This window comes from Tenebrio molitor, chromosome 4 (genome assembly GCF_963966145.1).
Source record: "Tenebrio molitor chromosome 4, icTenMoli1.1, whole genome shotgun sequence".
In the NCBI taxonomy this organism is placed as follows: domain Eukaryota; kingdom Metazoa; phylum Arthropoda; class Insecta; order Coleoptera; family Tenebrionidae; genus Tenebrio; species Tenebrio molitor.
Window position 1 is genome coordinate 18,494,152 of NC_091049.1, and position 22,771 is coordinate 18,516,922.

Consider the following 22,771-nt stretch of genomic DNA (forward strand, 5'->3'; position numbering starts at 1 on the left):
CAAACATTGCAGTTTTCAATTGTACGTCACAGCAAGTAGAGTTCGATCATTCAATTGTTTGAGATTTTATACTTCCGAATATAACTGCCAAGGGCATTTAGCAAACGATGAAATTTTATTTTAAGTTCAATGGACATTTTATTTTTTTAACCGCCCGGTTTTTATGTTTCAATAAAAAATATAGGTATAAAAAATACGAAACACGTATTTCATTTTCCATTTTTTGTATTAAATTTATATTTCAATTTTATATAATTTGAAAAAGATAGGCAAATCAACTGTGTAGCCTTGGCGAAACCTGGCCAGTATAGCAATAAAAAAAAACTAAGAAAATGTCAAAAAACGCGTTTTTGTTTTTTAAATATGGCATAGCCAAACTATATCTCATTTTTCCTATCGTTCGTATTTTTCAAATAACTCGAAACGTTCAAATTTAAAAATTTAATGAAAACGGTCGAATTTCGACCGTTGGGCGACCTCTAGTAACTATAATTACTCACCAAATTAAAGAATTGCGACACACTAACTTCCCTTCTCATTCTCAATTTGATTGTAATCGGAAAAATGTCTTCATTTTATTACTTTGTCACATCGAAAGAAATGATAATTCCAGTGCCTGACATGGAAGGATAGATACTATCGTGCGTTCAAATGAAAACCTGGACTGATTGGGCGTTGAAAAAAGTAAACCATTTGGAACAGTGTAAAGTTGGAGTTTCCCACCGTTTGACACTAATGTTTAAATTTAATCGGCACAGTACTGAACATGTTTATTTTGAACAAAGGGTGCCCTTAGATAGGAATCGTTAGTATTCTATTTTTAATGTAAAACATTGCAAAGAAAGAAAAAAACGGAGACATTTTTTGTTTATAAATTTTAGGTTAACTGTCAACATGCTCTAATTACAACTGTCAATTTACACTTTAAAAAAGCAAAACAATTGACGGTTTCCAACGCCTTCTCAGCCCAGGATTTCATTTGAACGCCCGATATAACATTAATTAATACTTACCCACTAATAATAAACAAAACAAGTTTTAATTTACGACTTTTGACTTACGACTTAATTTGTTTTTTAATTGGTGATTACTTCATGTAATAACAATAATTAGAATCACACCAACCGGTTTTTAGAAATTGTATGCATTTTTCTTAAATAGAAAAAAAAATTCTACTAAGTTTTTCTCGCGTAAGTATTAGTCAATAAAATTTGAATGTGATTATCTTAGGGCCAGTTTACAGAAGCGAAATTGAGTTAATCGTAATCAAATGCGAAATTAACTGAACACGTGATCAGATTGAACCAATCGAAGTTTCGGATTCAAGGGTTAATCGCGCATTAAAATTTAATTCCAATTAAATATTTAATTCTCTTTCTATACACTGGCCCTTAGAGATTTTAATTGGTAGAACCATACAGGGTGATTTTAAAAGTTGTGCTGATATTGTAACCTGTAATTGAACCCCGCAGAAGGTAACTATTGAGCCAATATTGCCTTATACAAATGTTGATTTCTTTTTTTTTTGAGAAAAAGGGACCAAAAAGTGGTCGAATTTTGAATTTGCTATCAGTGGAGTTAAACGAAGGGCCCGTTTGTGCTTAGAACAAAATGGTGAACATTTTCAGCATATGTTGTAACATTGTTTAATAAAATAAACATTACCGTAATTTTTCTCTTAATCCCTCGAATCCTTAATTCGCCATTTTCTGTTTTACAATTGTCATTAAATGTGACGTTTGTCACGATAGTTCAAAACTAGACAGGCCTTGACAATTCCAGCGCCAACATTAATAACAAATTCAGTGTATCGATTCAAAAAGACCTACGGCTTAAGTTCCACCGCCAACTTTAATAACAAATTCAATGGATCGCTCGATATTTTCAGAACGATTTAGCAGAACTCGTTGAAATTTGGCACACAGTTACAAGTGTTTAAATTCTATCATCTGAGAGTTTTTTTCAAATTTCTAATATCATTTGTTTTGAAGATAGAAGGCTAAATTGATTTTTTTAAATGGCACAGGGGTCAAATTTAACATTTTTGAAAATAGTATTTTTTGTGAATTCAGTGAATTCGATCCTAATTGATACATTTGCAGTTTTCAGAGAACGGAAAATGTGGAAAATGCTGCTACAACAATTCACGATAACAGAGGAATGCTGGAAAGAATGGAAGAATCATTTCGACGGCGCACAGTGGGGCGAATGGCCTGTTTCGCTGGACAAAACTCGAAAAGTGAATATATCGCTCTGAAAATATGTACTGTAAGATTTTCAGGGTCGCTGATTACGAATTTGATATTAGATTTATCAAATTCAAAATGGCGGATCCAAAATGGTGGACCTATTTTGAAAAAAAATAAGTTATTGCTCCGAAAGTATATACTCTAGGCTTTTCGGGGTCGCTGATTACGAATTTGATATCAGATTTATTAAATTCAAAATGGCGGACCTAAAATGGTAAACCTATTGTTAAAAAAATTAAGTTATTGCTCCGAAAGTATGGACTATAAGCTTTTCGGGGTTGTTGATTACGAATTTGATATCAGATTTATCAAATTCAAAATGGCGGACCTAAAATGGTGGACCTATTGTGAAAAAAATTAAGTTATTGCCCCGAAGGTATGTACTATAAGCTTTTCGGAGTTGCTGATTACGAATTTGATCAGATTTATCAAATTCAAAATGGCGGACCTAAAATGGTGGACCTATTTTGAAGAAAATTAAGTTATTGCTTCGAAAGTATGTACTATAAGCTTTTCGGGGTCGTTGTTATTAGTTATTGCAATGAGAAATTGTATAAAAAAGTTTTCGGCATCAGTAATCATGAATTTTTGCTTTGCTTGAACTTTGAACTCCTGTCATCTCGACGAAATCAACATTCTAATATAAATTGGAATCGTCTCTATTAATAAGCAGTGAAACATTTTAAATGGAAATGGGAATTATAAAAGCGAAATAAACATGTACTAACTTCGATAGAAACGTTTTGTTCAAGCCAATTTTCATTTTTTGCGTTAAAAACATGCAGAGTTCGATGAGAATCATTCCTTTTCATTTTCGATATAAGAGACTGCAATAATTTGTCCTTTGAATTTTCGCAAATAAAGAAACGACAAACTGTTATTGCTGAAAATTTATTTTCAAGAATTTCTAGTTGCTCTTGTAATGTAGCACCCCATTTATCCTGAATGTATAAAAAAATCTGCTGCCGTGTGCACATGATATTTTTGCAGGTAATTTCTGAAAAAACAAAAAAAAAATCATTAGTATTATTATGACAGAGCGCGCCAGCCTGTGCCGCGCAAGACATTAACGGCTGTAACTTCTAAATAGGCAACTTTAGGCAATGCGCACTTTAATATTCAAAAAATATACACTTTAACGAATATGTGCATGTAAAAATCACGGCGGTTGCTCGTGGATGTAAAAAGTATACTCCACTTGTCGCCGGGTATGAAACAAATAAATTGTGAATTGCAGTCCTACAGTTAACCTTGATTTTACAAAAGAAGAAAAATATTTTTCGTTAATTAAAGTACATACAATAATTATACATACCTTGTTGATCGATTTCCATTTTATAAAATCAAAATCGTCCACGTCATTTTTACACAATGAGCACTTGAATTTTATGTTTGAAACATGGTAGCGAAGCGTCGTACGTGCTTACTCAAGAACCCTAAATTTCGACTGCCCTAGGGAAGCAGGTATACAATATTTTGACCCAGGTTTTTTTGATATAGATGCAGCAAAGTCTTATCTATAAGACTGTGCACAAAAAACATCGAAATTTTGACCTTCGTTTTTCGAGTTTTGTCCAGCGAAACAGGCCATTCGCCCCACTGTGCCCCACTTGATTATCGTACTAAAAATAATGATGGCGGTCACTTTGAACACTTCTTGTAATGATTAGTGATGACTCTGATTACTTCATGAGAATTTCTACGGATTAATACACTAATTTTAGGAGACATTTTGTCATTAGCTTAGGTTCATTAGGGTCAGTTTAAAATATTTATGACTTCTTTTGCCCCAAATTATTGTATACATTTCCGATTTTATTTTGTCCCAAATTACAGTTTACAAAACAGAGGACTTATTTTTTTTTCAATACATTTTATTGAAACAACTTTAATTGAATTTAAACATTATTTAAACATTTTTTGAGTCGGAATTGAAATAAATTAATTTATAATAAATGATAATTTTTAATAAATAAATAAATGTTGCAATAAGAACAATAAAATTCCATTGCGTTGGTCACAAGTCAATTACTTAGTTTTTCGGTTTTTTTTTTATACACGCACAATTTTTTAAAATTGTTGTACCTTCCATATTTTCGTCTAAACGGGTGTGATTTTGATTGTGTATTCTTTTTGCTTTTTTTCCCCTGACAGCAACAAAATGTTAAGATTTGTTTTGAGCATAGCCACCTATACAAGTATGTATTTAGAATACATTATTTTTATCAACATAAAATGATTGAAACTCATTAACTCCTTTAAGTTTCAATAATAATCAAAGGATTTTAAAGAAATGCATACCATAATTTGGGATGGAGGGAGTGTTAAAATTGGTGACAAATCTTTCAATAATTTTAATTGGATAACTTCAAGGTTTACGAAAAACTGCATTTAAATATATTGTTGCTATTGACGAGTTCTATTACCAGTTAAAATTAATGTACTTTTTTCTGAGACACGTTGTACATACATGCAATGTGTTTCCCCCACACTCAACCTTAATATCGGAAATGTCAGTTTTAAATGCCAGTTAGAATATCTAAAATCGACATTTCCAATTTTACGGTTAAGGACAACTGATGCTCATTCGATTTATATAGATCCTTTTCGTATTTTTCTTCATTGTAAATTGTTTTAAATATGCCATCAACGGAATGTGTATGTCGCGTCAGCTATTTTGATGCTACTCACATTTAGAGTTTTTGACAAAATTTGTCAAAACTATCATAATCGGCATTTTGCCGCACACGATCAACAATAATTATTGTTGATGTCATAATAGAATAGATAATGTACCGCCATCGCCATCCGCCACTACAGAACTCCGATTCTTTTGACAAATAACACAAAGCGATACGAAATTTTTCCACTCCTACCACTCAATATTAGCAAAGGTCAGCTTGAAAGCTTTGATTGAAGAATAATGGCAAAGAGGCCTTATTACTTCAAAATTCATGGACATTTCTATCACGGATACGAACCCTTAATACCTCTTACGCACAACTTTTGTGACACTACGAGGCAATAGTGACGTATTTACATTAGAGTACGGAAGGTGAATTTTCCGGCATGACAACTAAGTTTCAGGCACGATGGCGCGCCGAGTGCCTGATTAGTTGGAGCGCCGGAAAATACCTCCCGTACAACATTATTGTATTTAGACTTTTCGAAGGACCAAAATATTAAATTTAGAATTTGACATCGTCAATAAAGGATCGTATGCTGTGGAATAAATTCCCTACGACGGTGACGCTGGTTTGTTTTTTTTTTCAAACAAATAATGTATTTGCTGTGTTTATTAGGTTAAAATTTCACTGTTAGTGCTTGAAAATTTGATTTTGGTGTGATAATCAACTGAAAAAAATGTCTAGTTCAGATAGTAAGAAATGTGACACCACTACAGTACCGAACAAAAACATAACCATAACAGGAGCACCAGTAATAGTTATTTACATTAGAGAACGAGAGGTGAATTTTCCGACACCACCGGCATCATTTAAATTTATAATTAAAGGAGGCTGTGACTTTAAAATTACATTGACAACACCGTTGACACCTTGATTTGACGCTTCAAAATTCAGTACAAAATATGAAGCGACGCGTTAACAGTTGTATCCGGGTGTTCGATACAACTGTTGACTCGTAGTTTCATATTTTGTAGGTATTTAATTTTTGAAACGTCACTTTGACAAATCAAATCAAGATGTCAATGGCGTTGCCAATCTAATTTTAAAGTCATAGCCTAGTTTAATTATAAATTTAAATGATCTCACGGTATTTGCTGAAGTTAAAATCGCTTTACTCCTTTGAGATTGTTTTCCAAAAAATGAATATCAACGGAATTACTGAATTAATTGTTACTTCATTTCCACACTGTGTGCGATAAAGCTAAGAAAGACGTTTCGATAAAACAAAAAATGAGGTAGCACTCTTAATTTGTTTTCTTGTTGATCACCTTGTATTATCAACTGACATTCGATTTCACTCAAATTGAAATACATAATATGTATCTATTTTCCTTCAACATTCAGAATAAACAATCGGTTAGTTAATATTTTTACTTCCGAACCTGGTGTGACTATTTTTCAAGCATCATATTTATTTCCGTAGTAAGGGCATTTGTTCTTGCCCTTGAAGACATTCTAAGCCCAGGAAGTTATATTGAGAAGAAGGATGGCCAGTTTGAAAAAGTGATGCCACCCGCCAAATCGTGTGCAAGCACAAAAGGTTGCTAGACAAGGTTGGTTGGTGGGGACTTTGCCAGTGGCGTATCGTCCACTGTAAAAACCGGAGCGCATTTGTGCATTTTATTGTAACATAAAGTAGGTAAAGAAAAGCCCAGGACCTCCAAGCACAGACGCATTAGGTATTTGGTTGTCTCGTTGTATTTAGCCTGAGGATAACAGGCCAAGCAGGTAGTGTACCCATTCCATTTGCATGAATGCAGCAAATGAAAACCAATAGTTATTTAGACAACGAGTGTTAGAAGTGCAACTTTCTTTCATAAGTGTGGAAGTTTATTAAACGAGTCGTAGACGAGTTAAATAATCTACACGCATGAAAAAAAAGCACGCTAACACGAGTTGTCTATAAAAAAATTTAAAATTTCATAAATCAAAACCTAATTTAACTGTAGTTTGTGCTTCCATTTTGGTCAAGTGCGGTGGCCGGTTATGGTAACTAAGGAAACATTATATTAAAAAAAAAAAAAAAAAAATTGTTACACAGTCTAGGACTGGTGTACAAATCTATGAGGGGCATGATGACCAACTCAATAGACCGGGACCAATGGCTTAACGTGACTTCCGAATCACGAGACAGAATATAGGTTTTTTTTAATTGTTGTAAAATTAATTTGTCAGTTTTATGTCAGTCTCAATAAAAGTCAAAATGAGTGATTCAGATGAAGATCCTGAAATTACTAGTGGACTAAAGAAAGGTGGGTTTAATGTCACTAATTGTTCTAATCGTTGTTTCAATTTTCATTTTAATAAATCACTTCTCTGTACAATACGTACTATGGCGGACAATAAATTTAGGCCGGCCTGTCATTGAGTTGACATCAAAATGTGAAGCTGGCATTATGTTCAACTAACCCCATTTTCGATTTTTGTCATTTTTGTAATCGTGACAGCGATAATCAAAATTAAAATTGGGAAAAGAAGCGTGCACCAGAGAGAAGTGCTACTACAAATCAGTTATGCTAGTGCGTCATGATCTGTAAGTTACGAAAAGGGCGAAGGAAACGCCAAACAGCTTGAAAACCTTTAGTTTGACAAACTGACACATCAGTCATAATGACAATAAATGGTCGCTTGCATTGACTTTTTTGAAATGTCAGAAATTTGCTGGCCTAAATTTATTGTCCGCCATAGTACGAGTAGGTATATCGTTCAGTCATGGATTAAAACCAAGCAGTTAAAAAAAGTTGCTGACGTCATAACTTTTTTTCACTAAGTGAAAAAAAGTGATACTTCTAACACCAAAATCAATGAAAAATAGTCAACTTTTTTTAATGAAATTTTAAAAATATTATTTATTTTACTGAGGCAATTGAAAATTCTGAACTGAATATCATTCGACAAATGCTGTAAATTTAATTTGCTACAAATATCTCCCTGTCTATTAATTGTTTTATGGGATTGTTAATTTTATGAGTAAATATGCCTGCATTTTTTTTTTGGTGTTTGCATTAAAAATAATGTTGCCATAATAGTGTCCGTTTTTTTTATATCGCATCTGCATAAACAATAAAAAAAAATACTCTAAGGGCAATTATAAATTTATTTCTATTAATTTACATAAAGTTAAAATATGGTGTGGTAACATCCATTGGCTTCCAAGCACTCCTGCATTCGAAGCCGATTGCCGTCTACCATCGTCCGACAGAGTTCCCTATTACGGAAAGTTTCCTAGACATCTCTGACAAGAGTTTCTATGGCTCCCATCGTCCGCTGGCGAACCCCATGGAAACGTCATTCCACCGGTTTACCATATGACCACATACATTTTCTATATGGTTCAAGTTTGGTGATTTTACTGGCCACCGTGAGCGTTGTTTGAGTCCATTATTGTCTTCATACGATTCATCCACACAATGTACTGTGTAGATAGAACAGTTATCTTGCACGAAAACAAAAGGTCCGTGTCTTTTCTTCTTCGCATATAATATATTTAAAGGCGGCACAAGAATATCCTCTAGGACGCCTATATACTTTCCGGCATTAAACCTTGGAGGCGTCACCGCACCACGTCCCCTGGTCCAGCATGATACATCCAACCTCATAAACCTGCCACTCTACCGCTGGTATTACGGAGCATCTTGAGAACTCATGAAAGTCTTCTCAACAAGAAATATGTCTGTCTCTGTTGTGATTTAATTGGCAAAATTCAACTCGTGCTGGAGAAAGTCTAATTTTCTTTGCTGATTTACGACAGTGAAGTTCTCCACTTTTCAGAGCACTTCTTATAGCGTCTAGACCACAGTTAAATTCTAGTTGTTCTAGTTATACTGAATTAATAAAGGGTCTATTAGAGCCCATATCTCGGATTTCTGGGATATTTTCTTCAGACAACACACAGCCTTCCAGGTCGATGCGTTTTTAAATCTTCTTGTTCATTAAAACGATCAATCCATTACTTCACTTGTCGCTGGAAAAAAAATTGTTATGATAAGAGGAAGTGGAAATGTATTGAGTGTAAGAACAAAAATTGAAGAAAAATGAAAGAAGAAAATGTATAATACAGAAAAAACTATAAGAACATGAAAAATAATAATTGTCCTTTAGAAATGTATCGAGTGTAAGAACAAAAATTGAAAGAAGAAAATGTATAATACAGAAAAAACTATAAGAACATGAAAAATAGTAATTGTCCTTTAAAGTGAACGCTTAACACCTTGCTGCTGGGGTTAAAGGAAAATCACTGGTGCCAATATAACTTCCTTGTCCTAATCTAACTAGATCTTTAGATGTTTAAACTGACTCTACAGTCTAAACTCTAAAGGGCCGAAAAATAAAACGATAATATGTATTCAATTATTGTTCACCGAAGGGACACCAGATGAAGATGATGGTACCGACCGTTTCAATGTAATTTTTCTTAAAAATATTTTACCATAAGGGTCATTTTTGTCTCATTCATCATTCTTGTCAAATCTGCGAATCTCAAAACCCACGGGACTAGCTGCATCCCATGAGAATGTATTTGCATGTTAAGTGCAAATGGAACATTTTAGAGTACAAACCAGGTAGAAACTATATTTACAATGAACAAATAACTCCGTCATCTGCAGGAAGCGTTCTTAGTAAATTCAGATTTAATCCTAATACTTTGGGAAATACAACTACACAATGCCGCTCCCAGGATTTGGTGAATATTATAGTTTTATTAGTGGGGCTTCAGAGTCAGTTTAAAGACCTACATATACTGCGTTTTTTATTTCGCTGAACATACAACGTAAAATGTTCAGTTGTAAAATGAACAAGTCAATTCATTTGAAATAGGCAACCAAACTTACAGATCCATGAATCCTATGCAAAATAAAAAAACTCACGGTATATCGAGATCTTACGGCTATAGTTTGCAAATCCAACAAAATAAAATCATTCTGTCAAGGTGAAGACTGTAAGTATAGTAAACGTTGATTGTTTTATTAGAAATATGATATATTATTTTGTTTTTGTTGGTTTTTAACTTCCCACAAATCTTTGATACTGAAACATTTCGACTTCCTTGACTCTTCCTCCATGAAACTTTCCTCCCTTATTTGATGTATTGTTGGTTGCCGCATTCCCTCGGATTATATTTTTGCGGAAAAATACGAAACAAAAATAATGGTAAGAGAAATGTTAATTTGCCCTACATTGTGTTTTGTTTATAATTTTATTTAATTTGGTTCTACGAGAGGCCGCACCTTTCGGGGGATTTTAAAATGGAATTAAAAACGATGGAACACACTTCACTTAAATTTTATTTAACAAATAATGGAGTGTGGTGGTGTTTGGTCCCAACAAAGTGTGAATAAATAAATGAATTTAGTAAAGTCTTTTGGTGGACGTTTGGGTGAATGAGATTTGACTCACGGCCTGTGAATTGAATGATGACTCATGAATAATTATAAGAGTTTGCGATGCGAACTATGTGATCCGGTTTAGCTTTGGATTGTTTCCCCGATTAAATTGAACTTGACGCGATATCCCTGGACGGCCTCAGTCAAAGCCTGGTCTACTCCGGTTATTGAAAATAAAAGGGAAAAAGGTTTTAACAGACTTATAGGGTACCTCTCTTTACGTGTCAGCTGGCCTAGTTTGGTCACTGTCCACAGCTAATTGAGTGCGACCGACACTGGCGGTAGCTTCCCCGACGGCGAAGGCCCCCAAGTAACGAATAATTAATGAGGATGTTTTATAGTAATTTTATCATTGATCACCTTGGCGAGAACACGTTTCCCCAATCGGTAAATGCAAGAAGATCACATACTTTGCAATAAGAATTTAATCTAAGATTGTGAAACGATAAAGAACTAAAGGTGTTTGACCAATTAGATCGCGGCTACATTAGAGGAAAAATTTACCTTGTAATTGTAAAACACGTGGTCACAGAAATAAATGTTGGAGGTACTGCACGTACCTGCGACTACTTTGGAAATCAGACCCCGAATGAATAAAAAAAGCCTCGTTTCCCGTTCCGCGTTCGGTTTTATCATTTTCCCAACACCCCACTTTCGCAACCCCTACTTGACCAAAGTGACCAATCAGCTCAGTACGACTTTACTTGTTACTCCCGCCGATCGCGACACTTTTTCGATATCTCTAGTACTTTTGAAATAACCGTTTCCGTTTCCCACCATAATTTTAAATAATAAATGTTTAAATTTAGACTTTTGTTAGGACCAGACCGAATGTAGGTACATAATTTGTTTTTGAATTAGAACTGTGAAAAAGGACACTAAATTACTAACTCTATACAATAATAAACATCAGCATCAAGAAACAAATTAACATTTTTTGAAAGCTAAATTGGGCTTGAAATGCTGTTACGTAATTGCCATGCCATGCACCTAAATTCCGTGGATCTGCTACTTCTAATAATTGTTCTACATTGGTTTGATTTTCCAAAATTGTTCTAATTAATTAGTAATTTTCATTCGCTCTCTCTCACTCACACATCTGGTTTCTACCACTACCTGGTTTTACCCTTACCCTGTTGTCTATGTTTTCTACCGACTCCTTTTCTACTTTGCTTTGTTACTTTTCTAACTACAAATGCAAACGATTCTAGTCATTTTCTACGATAAAGCGCTCTGTTTCTAATTTGCAATTCTCGCCCTTTAATTACCAATATGCCCCAAATTTGAGAATGCTAAAAAAAGTAAATTAACCTAATGAACATTAATTTTGTGGTTCTATCAGTTTGAAACCTGCTAACATCAAATTCATTAATTCAATTATCTCCTGATTTTAACTGTACTTCCCAAATTGTGGAACGAGTAATTTTTGCAAAGTTTCTTTTCCCATGAAAATCCGTTACCTTTGTTTTGCGTTTGGACCAGACGCGTACCTGCATTTTCAAAGGAAGGTTGGCAGATTTCACTTGAGGAATGTGGTATACCACTTTTGCCAACAAATGAACCGAGAAAATAAAATTTACAACTGACCAGCATTTCCGTCCCAAAATGAACGGTTCTTTAGACGTTTCGTTGAAATCATTTTTAAAATTAAAACTCTTAATTTAGCGAATCTATTTGGACCATTACAATACGAATAAGTAGATTCTTCTTTAATTACTGAATCTACTCATTATTTATTTTTATATTTCTTATATTTTTTGTTTCTTTAAAAATATTGTTATTGTTATTATTATTATCATTAATTATGAATCCAAATTTTCCAATCCCACTCATATGCCTCAATTCTTTGAATGCTGAAACTAAATGTCAACACTATTCTTATGGAAGGCTCAATTTTTGTGAAAAATCATCCTTGAAGAGATAGTAATGCTTTTATTAGATAAACTTACATAATAAAAATAATTTAAATTACTAATAACTATCGATAATCTACATTAGTACTCAATTGTCACACATTTCGTTTTCAGGTATTCATTCAACGCGTCTTGGCCTGTAACAGATAAAGTTAAACATAATAACAAATTTATTTAATCAATTGTAATACCCAAATCCTTGCCAAATCCAGACTGTTTAAAACCACCAAATGGCGCAGCCACATCAGTTTTATTATACGTATTTACAAAAACGGTTCCTGCCTCAACTTTTTCGGCAAACCTTAAGGCCTTGGACAAATCTCTCGTAAAGATTCCCGAAGCTAAACCGTATTCAGTTGCATTGGCCCTTTGTAAAACTCCATCAATATCTCTACATTAACAACATGAATTAGTTCTAGAAATGAAAAAGTAGGTAAGGGACTCACCCATTATTGAATTTGCTGATGACCATTATGGGTCCGAACGACTCTTCTTTGGCGATAAACATGTCATCCTCCACATGACTGAAAATGGTTGGTTGTAGGAAATATCCAGGCCTATTTAATCTTTGCCCGCCATATTCTAACTTGGCGCCCTCTTTGACTCCTATTGCGACATATTCCAGAAGCTTCTTCAAGTGGGCTAAGTGGTTTTGAGGTCCATGAGACGTGGAGCGATTCAAAGGATCACCGATGGTAATTTTTTTTGTTTCTTGGACAACTCTTCTGACAAATTCATCATGGATGTTTTCTTCAACAAATAATCGACCTGCCGCAATGCAATTTTCACCTTTGTTGAAGAACACGCTTTGCATTCCCTGAAATTTTGAAAATTCTGTTATTAAAAAAACTTCGGAAAGGAATATGTGTGTTTTTATTTTAATGTTGATGACATTTGTCACGACAATGATGTAATATACGTACTTATTATTACACTTACCAATCTAACAGCTTTATCGAGGTCGCAGTCTGAAAAAATAACCAACGGAGACTTTCCTCCCAGCTCCAACGAAACCTTCTTCAAATTCGATTCAGCACAGGTTTTCATTATCACTTGTCCAATTTCGGTACTTCCTGTGAATCCTAATTTGCGCACGTGAGGATGCGAAGCGATGGCTTGTCCTGTCACTGATCCTGTTCCAGGAACGACGTTTATCACACCAGGAGGAATTCCGGCCTTCACAGACAATTCAGCAAATTTTAAAGCTGTTAAAGGACAGACTTGGGCAGGTTTGATGATTACTGTATTACCGGCCGCTAGACACGCTGCCATTTTCCAGGATAACATCATTAGGGGATAATTCCAAGGAGTTATCAAACCACATACTCTGAAAAATTAAGTTTTGATTTGTGAACACTATGAATTATCTAAATTATACCCAATGGGTTCCTTTTTAGTGAATGATAGATTCTTGTTGGGTCTTGCATGAGACACTGGTATTGTTGAGCCCTGAATTTTGTCAGCCCAACCAGCAAAGTAACGCCAAGTTTCTATACTCATGCCAACGTGTGTTTTCAACGCCAAAGTGTACACAGCTCCAGAGTCAAGAGATTCTATGGTTGCAAGTTCCTCCCGGTGTTGATGCATTAGATCGGCTAATCTGTAAAGAAAAACAAATTACATAACAAAAAAGCATTTTTAGAGTTTTCTGCAGTTCGGTATTGCTGAGGAAAAGATTATAGCATATTGTCTACGCCAGTGGGATAAATGACACTTATCCCATCCATTTTGCGTGAGATAAGAACTTCATTACCGCACGCTTTTTATAATAAGTTTTTATCTCACGTAAAATGGATAGGATAAGTGTCATTTATCCCACGAATGTAGATAAGAACTTCATTATCACACGCATTTTCATTACCACATGCGTTTACATTACCGTACGCTTTTTTATAATATCAACCAATTAATTAAAATTTGATTTTAATAAACATTTTACTACAAGAACAATTGATATAACTGTTTTTTTTTTATAAATAAATTACTAGTGGTCGATTTTCACTTAGGTAAAAAGAAAAACTTTTTTTTTCTGGGCGGCCGTAGATAAAATATTGTACAATACACGTGTGATAACGCATCATTACCAAACTTGTGCGATATCACAACTCGGCTTCGCCTCGTACAAATTTCGCACGCGTTTATTAATAATGCTCTTATTCCACTTGTATCGTAAATATCTATTATGTATTTTTCAACATTCGCAAATAGGAAGTATAAAATGAAACGATCAATTTACCTATAAAGCAACTGCCCTCTTTCTCTAGCACTGATCTTGCTCCATTCTCCGCTTTCGAAGGCTTTCTTGGCAGCAGAAACTGCTTTGTTAACATCTTTTGGTGAAGCACATTGTACCTAAACATTATCGTCATTAAGAAATAACGCATTTATCAATCCACTTACGTGACATATAACTTCTTCATTTGTTGGATTGACCGTTGGGATCGTCTTGCCGTTTTCAGCATCGACAAATTCTCCATTTATAAATAATTGACAGGGAAACTTCAGCTTCATACCATTGGCTTCAGTCTCAATGGCTCTGTATTCAACTTCAGCTTTATGGTCACCGCCTCGACTTTTAACAACTACATTGAGAGAAAATTCAGCGAATGTGGGTGCCATGAACACATCTTCATTCTCTAATTCTTCTAATTTAAGAAGATCCTTAACCTCCTCGACCAATCGGACAACGTCCATCGAACCTGCACCAGATGCGAAAAAATCCGTATCTTCTTCTATCTCCGTATTGAGAATGGATTCCCAAATGTCTCTGATTGATTCGATTTGGTTCTTTTCTTCTTGTGTCAGCTCTACAGTAACTTGTTTAGATACTTGGTTCAAAAGTGCTGCAGGTTTCATTCGTCCGCCAATTTTGACTCTTTTGATGTTGACCATGACGCCGTCACTTCCAGTGACGGATAATCCATCTTCATGAATAACACCCGGGTTGGTTCCTGCTATCTCTATTTCTGTACCTTCAAATTTAGACTTTCTCCAGAGACTAGACCCAAAGAGAAATACTTCTTGGTAGTTCTCTTCACCGGGAAGTTTTATTTGACACGTCGCACCAGGTACTGAATCCATTCCTCTTATGAAATTATGAATCTCCAGACCTGTCTTGGTCCAGTCGATCTTCTGAAGTTCAGGTTTATTGAGCATAGGGTCGTACGTAGCACCTTTTTCAGTTTGGGGCTCATGAGGGGCATTACCATCAGCTACTAAGTCAACAGCGCGAGCTACCGCAGTGACACCAACGGGGTACAAAAAGCGCTTGTACAAGGTATCAACGGTATCGTCTTCGAGAACTTCACATTCTTCCTGGAGAAGAATTGGGCCAGTGTCGAGGCCGTCATCAGCCCAGAAGATGGTAAGTCCGGCTTTCTTATCGCCGCAAATCAACGTCCTTAGATACCGTAGGTTAGCAGATTCAATATTGAATGATACGGTGCTTACCAATTGATCGAGCTCGCTCCTCGATGTCTTGGAAGAAGAGACGGATGATAGCAGATGGTTTTCATGCGAGGATAATTGATGACTTCCATCGGAATGAATTGAGAACAATACGGGAGGACATTCAAGTCAGCGTTGACATTCTTGTAAGTGTCCAGGACTTCCGGAAGAGGCTTTCCAGCTTTGCGCCAGGCCTTGATTTTAAAAAGAGGAACATCGTTTTCTTGTGCTACTTTCGCTATAAAATACATGAATCGGTTACATAATTCCAAATGAAGAAGTTGATAGTGTTTAACTGTTTGACCCGCTGACAAATCAATGAACTCACCCAGAGGATCTTCGCGTTTTCCCTTATCAGGAATTGTGAAAACACCGACAACAATGTGACCGTGCTGACGAAGTCGATGGAAGACGTCGACAGCAAAAGCGCTCTGGCCTATGATGGCAATTCGTAAGGGGGTGTGGCTGGTGACAGTGCCTTGCTGTAATGCCAAAAAATTAATAAACACGAACAAAACAAAAGTTAAAAAAGTCTAATAATAAAGAAAATAACTCACATTTGGTGGCATTGTAACATGCGATATTTATTCAAAATTCTTGGTAGATGTAGCTTGATCTGTAGCTTCGAGACGAAACTGATTTCGTATTGTATTTGTGCGCATACATTTATAGGAACTTAACGCTCTTATCTTTAGTGATTTCTTATAATTTGTGGATTGAATTTGTTCCTTTCTCTTTCTTTATATAGAGTGTGGTCGGCGGTGTAATTTCGTACGTTGAGAATTGATAAAAATGCCTTCTGATTTGTTTAAAAAGAGATCTGATGTTACATTAAATTTTACAGTTTCACATTAAATACGTAAAAAAAAACAAAAAAAAACATATATTCTAGTATTTATTATCAGATACTTAAAACATACACAATATTAAAAATAAGTTCATTTTGAATTATAATATGTTAAGTTAAATAGCTATTTATTATACAAGTGTCTTATTTGCCTTATAAGGCACGAGTGTAATACATAGTTTTATCCAACACCTCCTTCTGTAACAATTCTTATTCTTTTTGGTGTTCAATAAACTGTCCAGTTCTCTCTAAACTCATTAATTATAAAAACAGTTTAATTATGGGTTTATAAGTACACTAGTGTTTTATAGACCTCATAATATATTCAAAAGGGGCATTATTATATGACTTCATAATAAACATTTATTTTATTTTATTTTTATTTAAAAAATAGCTAGGTATTTTGGTCTTATCAGAAATATAAAATTTTATTTTTCAAAAAAAAGAATTATTTATTCATACAATTTAACTAACATATATAATCTCTCGTACGTACATTAGGAAAAAACTCGAGAACACTAGGCCGGTTTCCAAAATATTTCAGTGTTAAATGACTTAAAGTTCTTCAGGAGTATAATAATAACGGGTGTTCATTTAAATTTCTCCTCAAAGTTACAGAGTCGATTGTGAACGCACCACTCGCCCGTCTGCAGAGGAAAAACACAAACAACGCAAAAAGTGAGGTCAGATTTAAACAGTTGATCCGTGATTCGTAATCCGTGGTGCGTTCACAATCGAATCTTTAAGGCCAACTTTCAAGAAAAATTTAAATGAACACCCGTTCCAAGCGCGAGTGCTTGTTTTGGTTACCGTAGCAACGTACGGTTTCAGTATAATTTATAAAATATCACCACCACTTCATTTTTACTACTATTACATATTTCATTATCAGTATTTTTTTACTATTTCGTCAACTTTATTTTCTTCTTTCGCTCATTTTTTAATAGAGCTAAAGTTTTTTCCTTGTTGATTCTTTTCCGAGTAAATTAGTCTTGTAAGTGTGATTTTCCACCCAGAAAAGTATAAAGTTCTTGCTTCTAGACAAACTGTTTTAGACCAGCTTCTAGATGATGCTAACGCACGTAACATGACATGTGTTTGTTAAATCGGGCAACAGGTCATAATTCTTAGGCATATAACTGGATATAACCAGTTAAGAGAAACTCAATTAGAATAATGATTAAATTAATGATAGACCTTGCGCAACTTTCGAGGTAAACACTTCAGCCGATTGTTGCCAACAAAATATTTCACATTGTTTTGTTTTTATTCGAGAAAAGATACATGATACTGCATTTATTTGATTTATGTCGGTGACTTTTCAAAATTGTGATTGTTTTGCATTATTAAACAACGTGAATAATTTGCGCTTCCATTGATGGTAAGATTATTTAACTGATAAATGATAATTATGAGAAACAGGTCATGTTGCACGTTTAACGCTTTTTCATTACTTCCGATTTCACTAAAGTAGGGTTTTTATTTTTGTCTTATTAGAATCTAATAAAAAACAGCTCTAAAATTGCTGTATTTATAATTAGACTGGATCTTATCTTTCATTTCCTGTTGAATACAAAATATATTTTTCCAAATAATCTGATTGCTGAATGAATGGAGTTTCTAATTTTCCAAAGCCATTTTCGTTTTGAAATTAACAAAAAAAGATTCAAAGCACGACATGTCATAAGTTGTTGAGCGAGTTCTTCTGGGAATTTTAGCTTTGTTTGTATTTAGTTTAACCGAAAAAATTATATCATTAGGTGAAGGGGTCAATTCTGATACGGAATTACTGGTTATTTCCAGTTTTTAGATGTACTTGTATCCCTATCCTATCACTGTTCGTGTCAGTTATTTATAGTATCATTTTTATGTGGCAATAAGTAACATGATTATTGTGTATAATGATTACAATTATTGCACCAAATATTACGTTTTAATGGATAGTTTCTATTACTGCAGAGTAAGTTTTTCGCAATACTTCCAGACATTTTACTGTACCTAATCTGTTTTTGATTCAAAAAGTTTTGAGGTTATTTATTCGTCATTTCAATAATTACGAGGAATTTGATTTTAAATCGTATGTATTAAGATGCAATAACTTATTTCTTAAATGTAAAATTCTAGCTTGTCAAAAAACCAAAAAAAAAAACTTACAGATGTTGATTGCATCAACGATCAACACCCTAAAATACCAATGGACAAAAGACGAAAATCAAGGAGTTTAAAATCAAAATTAATGTACTCCTATCACAATGATTTTTTCTTCTGCATCCAAAATGATAATGAAAGAACATTGATTTAAAAATCTAAAATAACAAATCTGAAAAACCATAACCCTTTTCAGTTTACTCAGACTCAGCCTGATCCGATCTGTCCAACGACTTGTAGAAATCTAAGATCACCATCCGCCATTTTTTTTGTGAATCAATTCCTTCACATTTAAATTGAACAAAATAACAAAAATCGGTAGCTGTGCATAGAATTTCAGAGAGTATTTATTGCAAAGAGAGAGTACACTGATACCTGTGAAGTTGTCGATTTTATGTCGTTACTATTTTTACTGCAATAACAGTAAATAAAATAAAATAAAATAAAACAGTAAAAACAGTTACAATCATAGATATGCATAGAAAATTGGTCAAAAATGCTTGAATTGTTTGTAACTATTGATTTGTGTATTTAGATACGTATTTAATTTCAGAATATGTAATTATTTTTGAAAAAATTATACCTACGGTTATGTATACAGAGTGATTCACGTAGCCCGTTCGTGAGAAACTTTCTGATTTCCCCAAAATCGTATTACGTAATATAAAAATTGGTGGGCAACTATAATCCACTGCTCCAAGTTCAAATAAAATGTTTTCAAAATAGCGATACTTCCGCAAATCGACGCCATCTTTGTTTTTTTTTTAATTGAAAGGCCTCATTTTGATTTCATATTTGGATTTTACGTTAAATTTTGAGTTAAGAACGTTCTATTGTCAACACCTATCTGTCATTGTTTTTGACCTATGTCATTTTTTCCGCAAAAAAGCGGAGTTACAGGGCTTCTTAAAAAATTTATAACACCTGAACCATTGGAAATAAAGAATTGACTTTTTATAAATTGAATTCCTAAAGGTTTCGCGCTTCTTTTGCACTATTAATGACATTTTTTCTATGTTTCATACGCCTACTGCAATTTTTCAAATTTGATAATAAAAAAATGTGGGAAAAGTTAATTTTTTTAAGTGGCAACTATCATCTATGACACTAGATACATACACCTAAATGTAAAATTTAATTTTAAGGCCACTTTTATTAATATTATGTACATCTATTCCCAGTCGTTTTTAATTTCTATTTTTTAAATAAAATATTTTAATGTAAATGCTAAAATTTGTGCACCGTTTTCAATGAAAATATTTTTTTGTTAGTTTGCTTATTTTTTTAAAATTTTGTTTTTATCTACTACTTATTGCAATGCTATTTTTAATAAAAATTCAAATAAAACGATTGCTTCATAAAAAAAAGAATATTTTATTCAAAAAATAGAAATTACACCGAAACGGCTGGAAATAGGATTACACAATGTTAATAAAAGTGACCTTAAATAGTTATCTGTACAACTAGTTATGAAAGTCATACTTTTTTTCATGAATTTGCAGTTTAATTAAGTAAAGGGGAAAAACATGAATATCTCCCGTGCTGCATACAATATTTTATTTTTTAGTGTCTGTACTTAAAAGTTAAAACTTTCTTAAAAATATTTTGCAGGGAAGATTGCGTGAATATATGGTTGCTATAGTTTTGTTCTCATGAGTTTGTTGTAAACAATGTGGAGGGCGAAAAAATTTGAAATATCCCAAGGGAGTTATGAGTTGTTTTTCAAAATGTGTATCTATGACGAAAAGAAACAATATCGTGTTACTGAAAAATAAAGGTATTTAGGTTATCTACTTGATATGTTGGGCATTATTAACATAGTAACCAGTTAAAATAAAGTACGTAGAAACGTTACACTACAACATTTTTGAAAAATTGACATAACTACGACGTTTTGCTGTCCTAGTTTTTCATGAATTCGATAGTAAGTAGGTACGTCAATTTGGTTCTATTTTAATGAGCAAACTTTGTGATAAAATTTTGAAACAACTCAATATGTCACCCTCATTAAAATATTTTTCAGAAAAGCTGACTATTAGGTTGTTGAAAATTTTATAATAAGCAGTGCTGGCATTATTGTTTTATTTCATGATAATCTAATGCTTATTAAACCCCAAAAATGTAATGTAAAATGCTGTAATATTAAAAAGCAGTTTTTTGCTTTTATAAACTCCGCAAATTTTTCATTAATTCTAGAAGTAGTAAACTATTAAGTCGGGAAATGGTGTTTAAAAATTTGACAGGTTCTGTTTTATTTTACAAAATAAAGTAAAAGAAAAGTATGCATATTTTCTTTGATAAAACTTAATTGTTGCTAGTAGGTAATTAGATAGGTACCATTCTTCGGTGACTAGCAGTTTTTGAGATTAGTAGGAATTACTGGTAGATACTGTTAAAATATTACATACATATTTTACTCCTTTTTGGATCATTAATTTACCTATTACCTACGCTATGCAGACATCCAACAAACTATTTCATCGGAGATACAAAATTAGAAACTTGCAACATTGTCGCAAAAAATTGCTATCAAGCTTGGCAATTTATTTCTAAAATAAGTTATTGTTTTTATTGTTCGGCAAAACAATGATAAATTGTGGTCTTTTTGACCATGATACTCGACATTTTCGCCTTCACACATGTTGACGATAAATTGTTAAGAAATTTTAAAAATAAAATCAAGGATAATACGATAATATGCAAAAAAAAAGTATGTATTTTTGGTAACTGATATAATGCAGAATTCTACGTCTCTTACCATCTTCGATAAGTTGAACTACGTTGCTTCTTCGTTAACTCACCGTCAGTTAACAACTACAGTGAATTTAAAAAATAGATAAACTAATTAGTCACAAGGTTATTGTGGTCACGTGGTTCCAGTTATGTCCATTTATGCAATTTGTGAGATTATCAAAAGCGGATTATTCCTATTTGTCTTTATAATTAGAGACAATTTTGTTTCAATATTGTCTAGATATGCATTTACATTATCAGTTGCGTCTTAACGATATATTCTTACCTTCACGTATTTCCCAGAATTCTGCAAATAGAGAACAAATTTCTATTTCTTATATTTTACTACACTGTTACTAAAAAACTTCACGTCAAATTTGTTTTCTAATCATTCAACAAGATTAACATCTAGTTCTAAGTAGTACCATAACTAATATAGTACTTACCTACCTCAGACAAATACAATATATAGAAAAAAAAAACATAGTCTCATAGAGTGTAGTTTTGAAATCATAGAGTGTAGTTTTGAGAAAACTAATGACCTAAATTTAGAATGAAATGCTTAAATTTTTAAATATGTCTAATTTAAATGAAAGAGTATTTGGCGACTGCACAAGAGATAATTCATTATTTCATTTTATTAGACTTTAAACACTAACAAAAAAATTTGTTAGACAGAAACATTAAGATATAAATTTACTTTCTAGTTTCATTGATAGGGGAGTCTAGAATGATATTAAATAGAAAATGTTTTTGATTAGTAAGACTAGTTGAACTTACAAAACCAAGTAGTTCAGGTCCTTTTTAAAATAATTTTTCCTTCTTCCCTTTGGAAGTTCTAGATCAATTGAATATAGTTTTTTAGCAATGTTTATAAACAAAATAATATTGAAAAAGGTGATTCTAATAAAAGGCAGAACTTAATTTTTTACATTAACTAACTAGGTATCATTTTAATCACTTGTAATGAAACTTAAAAATACTCTTTAAACAAAAACAAACAATCAAAGTAAATATTTAAATTGATTGCCATGTTTATTTTAAGACTCCGCTAATCATTCATATAACAAACATTTTCGTTTCGTATTGAATTGTAGTAATTTCATGTTAGATCCTTTCTTCTTTGTTCCTATTGGATAAAATCAGATGGCGGCGCATATCACTCAATTAATCCCTTGATATCATTAATTATGATTTAAGAGCTCTTTTCATTTCAAAAATGTGCATTAGAGTCATTTTATTCACATTTAGTGTGTTAATTTATTGATTTTAATTCACATTGTTAACGTTGAGATGCTGAAATTCAGTCATGTCATTTTCTTATTACAAAATGTGTTTGTGAAAATTTCTGTGTAAAATTGGA

At 33.2% G+C, this 22,771-nt stretch overlaps 2 protein-coding genes across 4 annotated transcripts in view; one reads left to right on the plus strand and one right to left on the minus strand.

Annotated features, from left to right (window-relative positions):
* Positions 1–12,232: 12,232 nt before the first annotated feature.
* On the minus strand, positions 12,233–21,546 carry LOC138129343 (cytosolic 10-formyltetrahydrofolate dehydrogenase). Of its 2 annotated transcripts, none has more exons than XM_069045631.1 (10): positions 21,434–21,546; positions 16,009–16,162; positions 15,684–15,918; positions 14,634–15,633; positions 14,470–14,585; positions 13,612–13,833; positions 13,173–13,560; positions 12,680–13,050; positions 12,425–12,624; positions 12,233–12,370 (listed from the first exon to the last, which is right to left on the minus strand). In XM_069045631.1, exons 1-10 carry the CDS (start codon positions 21,434–21,436, stop codon positions 12,315–12,317), a joined length of 2,745 nt encoding a protein of 914 aa, XP_068901732.1. In that variant the 5' UTR covers positions 21,437–21,546; the 3' UTR covers positions 12,233–12,314. The 2 variants fall into 2 exon arrangements, with proteins under 2 accessions (XP_068901732.1, XP_068901731.1); XM_069045630.1 differs by lacking the exon at positions 21,434–21,546 and adding an exon at positions 16,238–16,395.
* Positions 17,771–22,771, plus strand: part of LOC138129344 (THAP domain-containing protein 1-like) — a 58,171-nt gene continuing 53,170 nt past the window's right edge. The window contains exon 1 of one of the 2 annotated variants that reach the window (XM_069045636.1): positions 17,771–17,908. In XM_069045636.1, the coding sequence (XP_068901737.1) occupies positions 17,906–17,908 (3 nt within the window). In that variant the 5' untranslated portion in view covers positions 17,771–17,905. Of the gene's footprint in view, positions 17,909–18,448; positions 18,488–22,771 lie in introns of those variants that run through there. The other variant, XM_069045633.1, reaches the window with a different exon arrangement.

Excerpts from the sequence above, each read along its gene's own strand:
- LOC138129343 (XM_069045630.1), bottom strand. Across the intron at positions 13,561-13,611 it reads ACTAAAAAGGAACCCATTGG|AGTATGTGGTTTGATAACTC; the intron begins GTATAATTTAGA and ends TTAATTTTTCAG. Across the intron at positions 12,371-12,424 it reads TGGATTTGGCAAGGATTTGG|GCCAAGACGCGTTGAATGAA; the intron begins GTATTACAATTG and ends TATCTGTTACAG.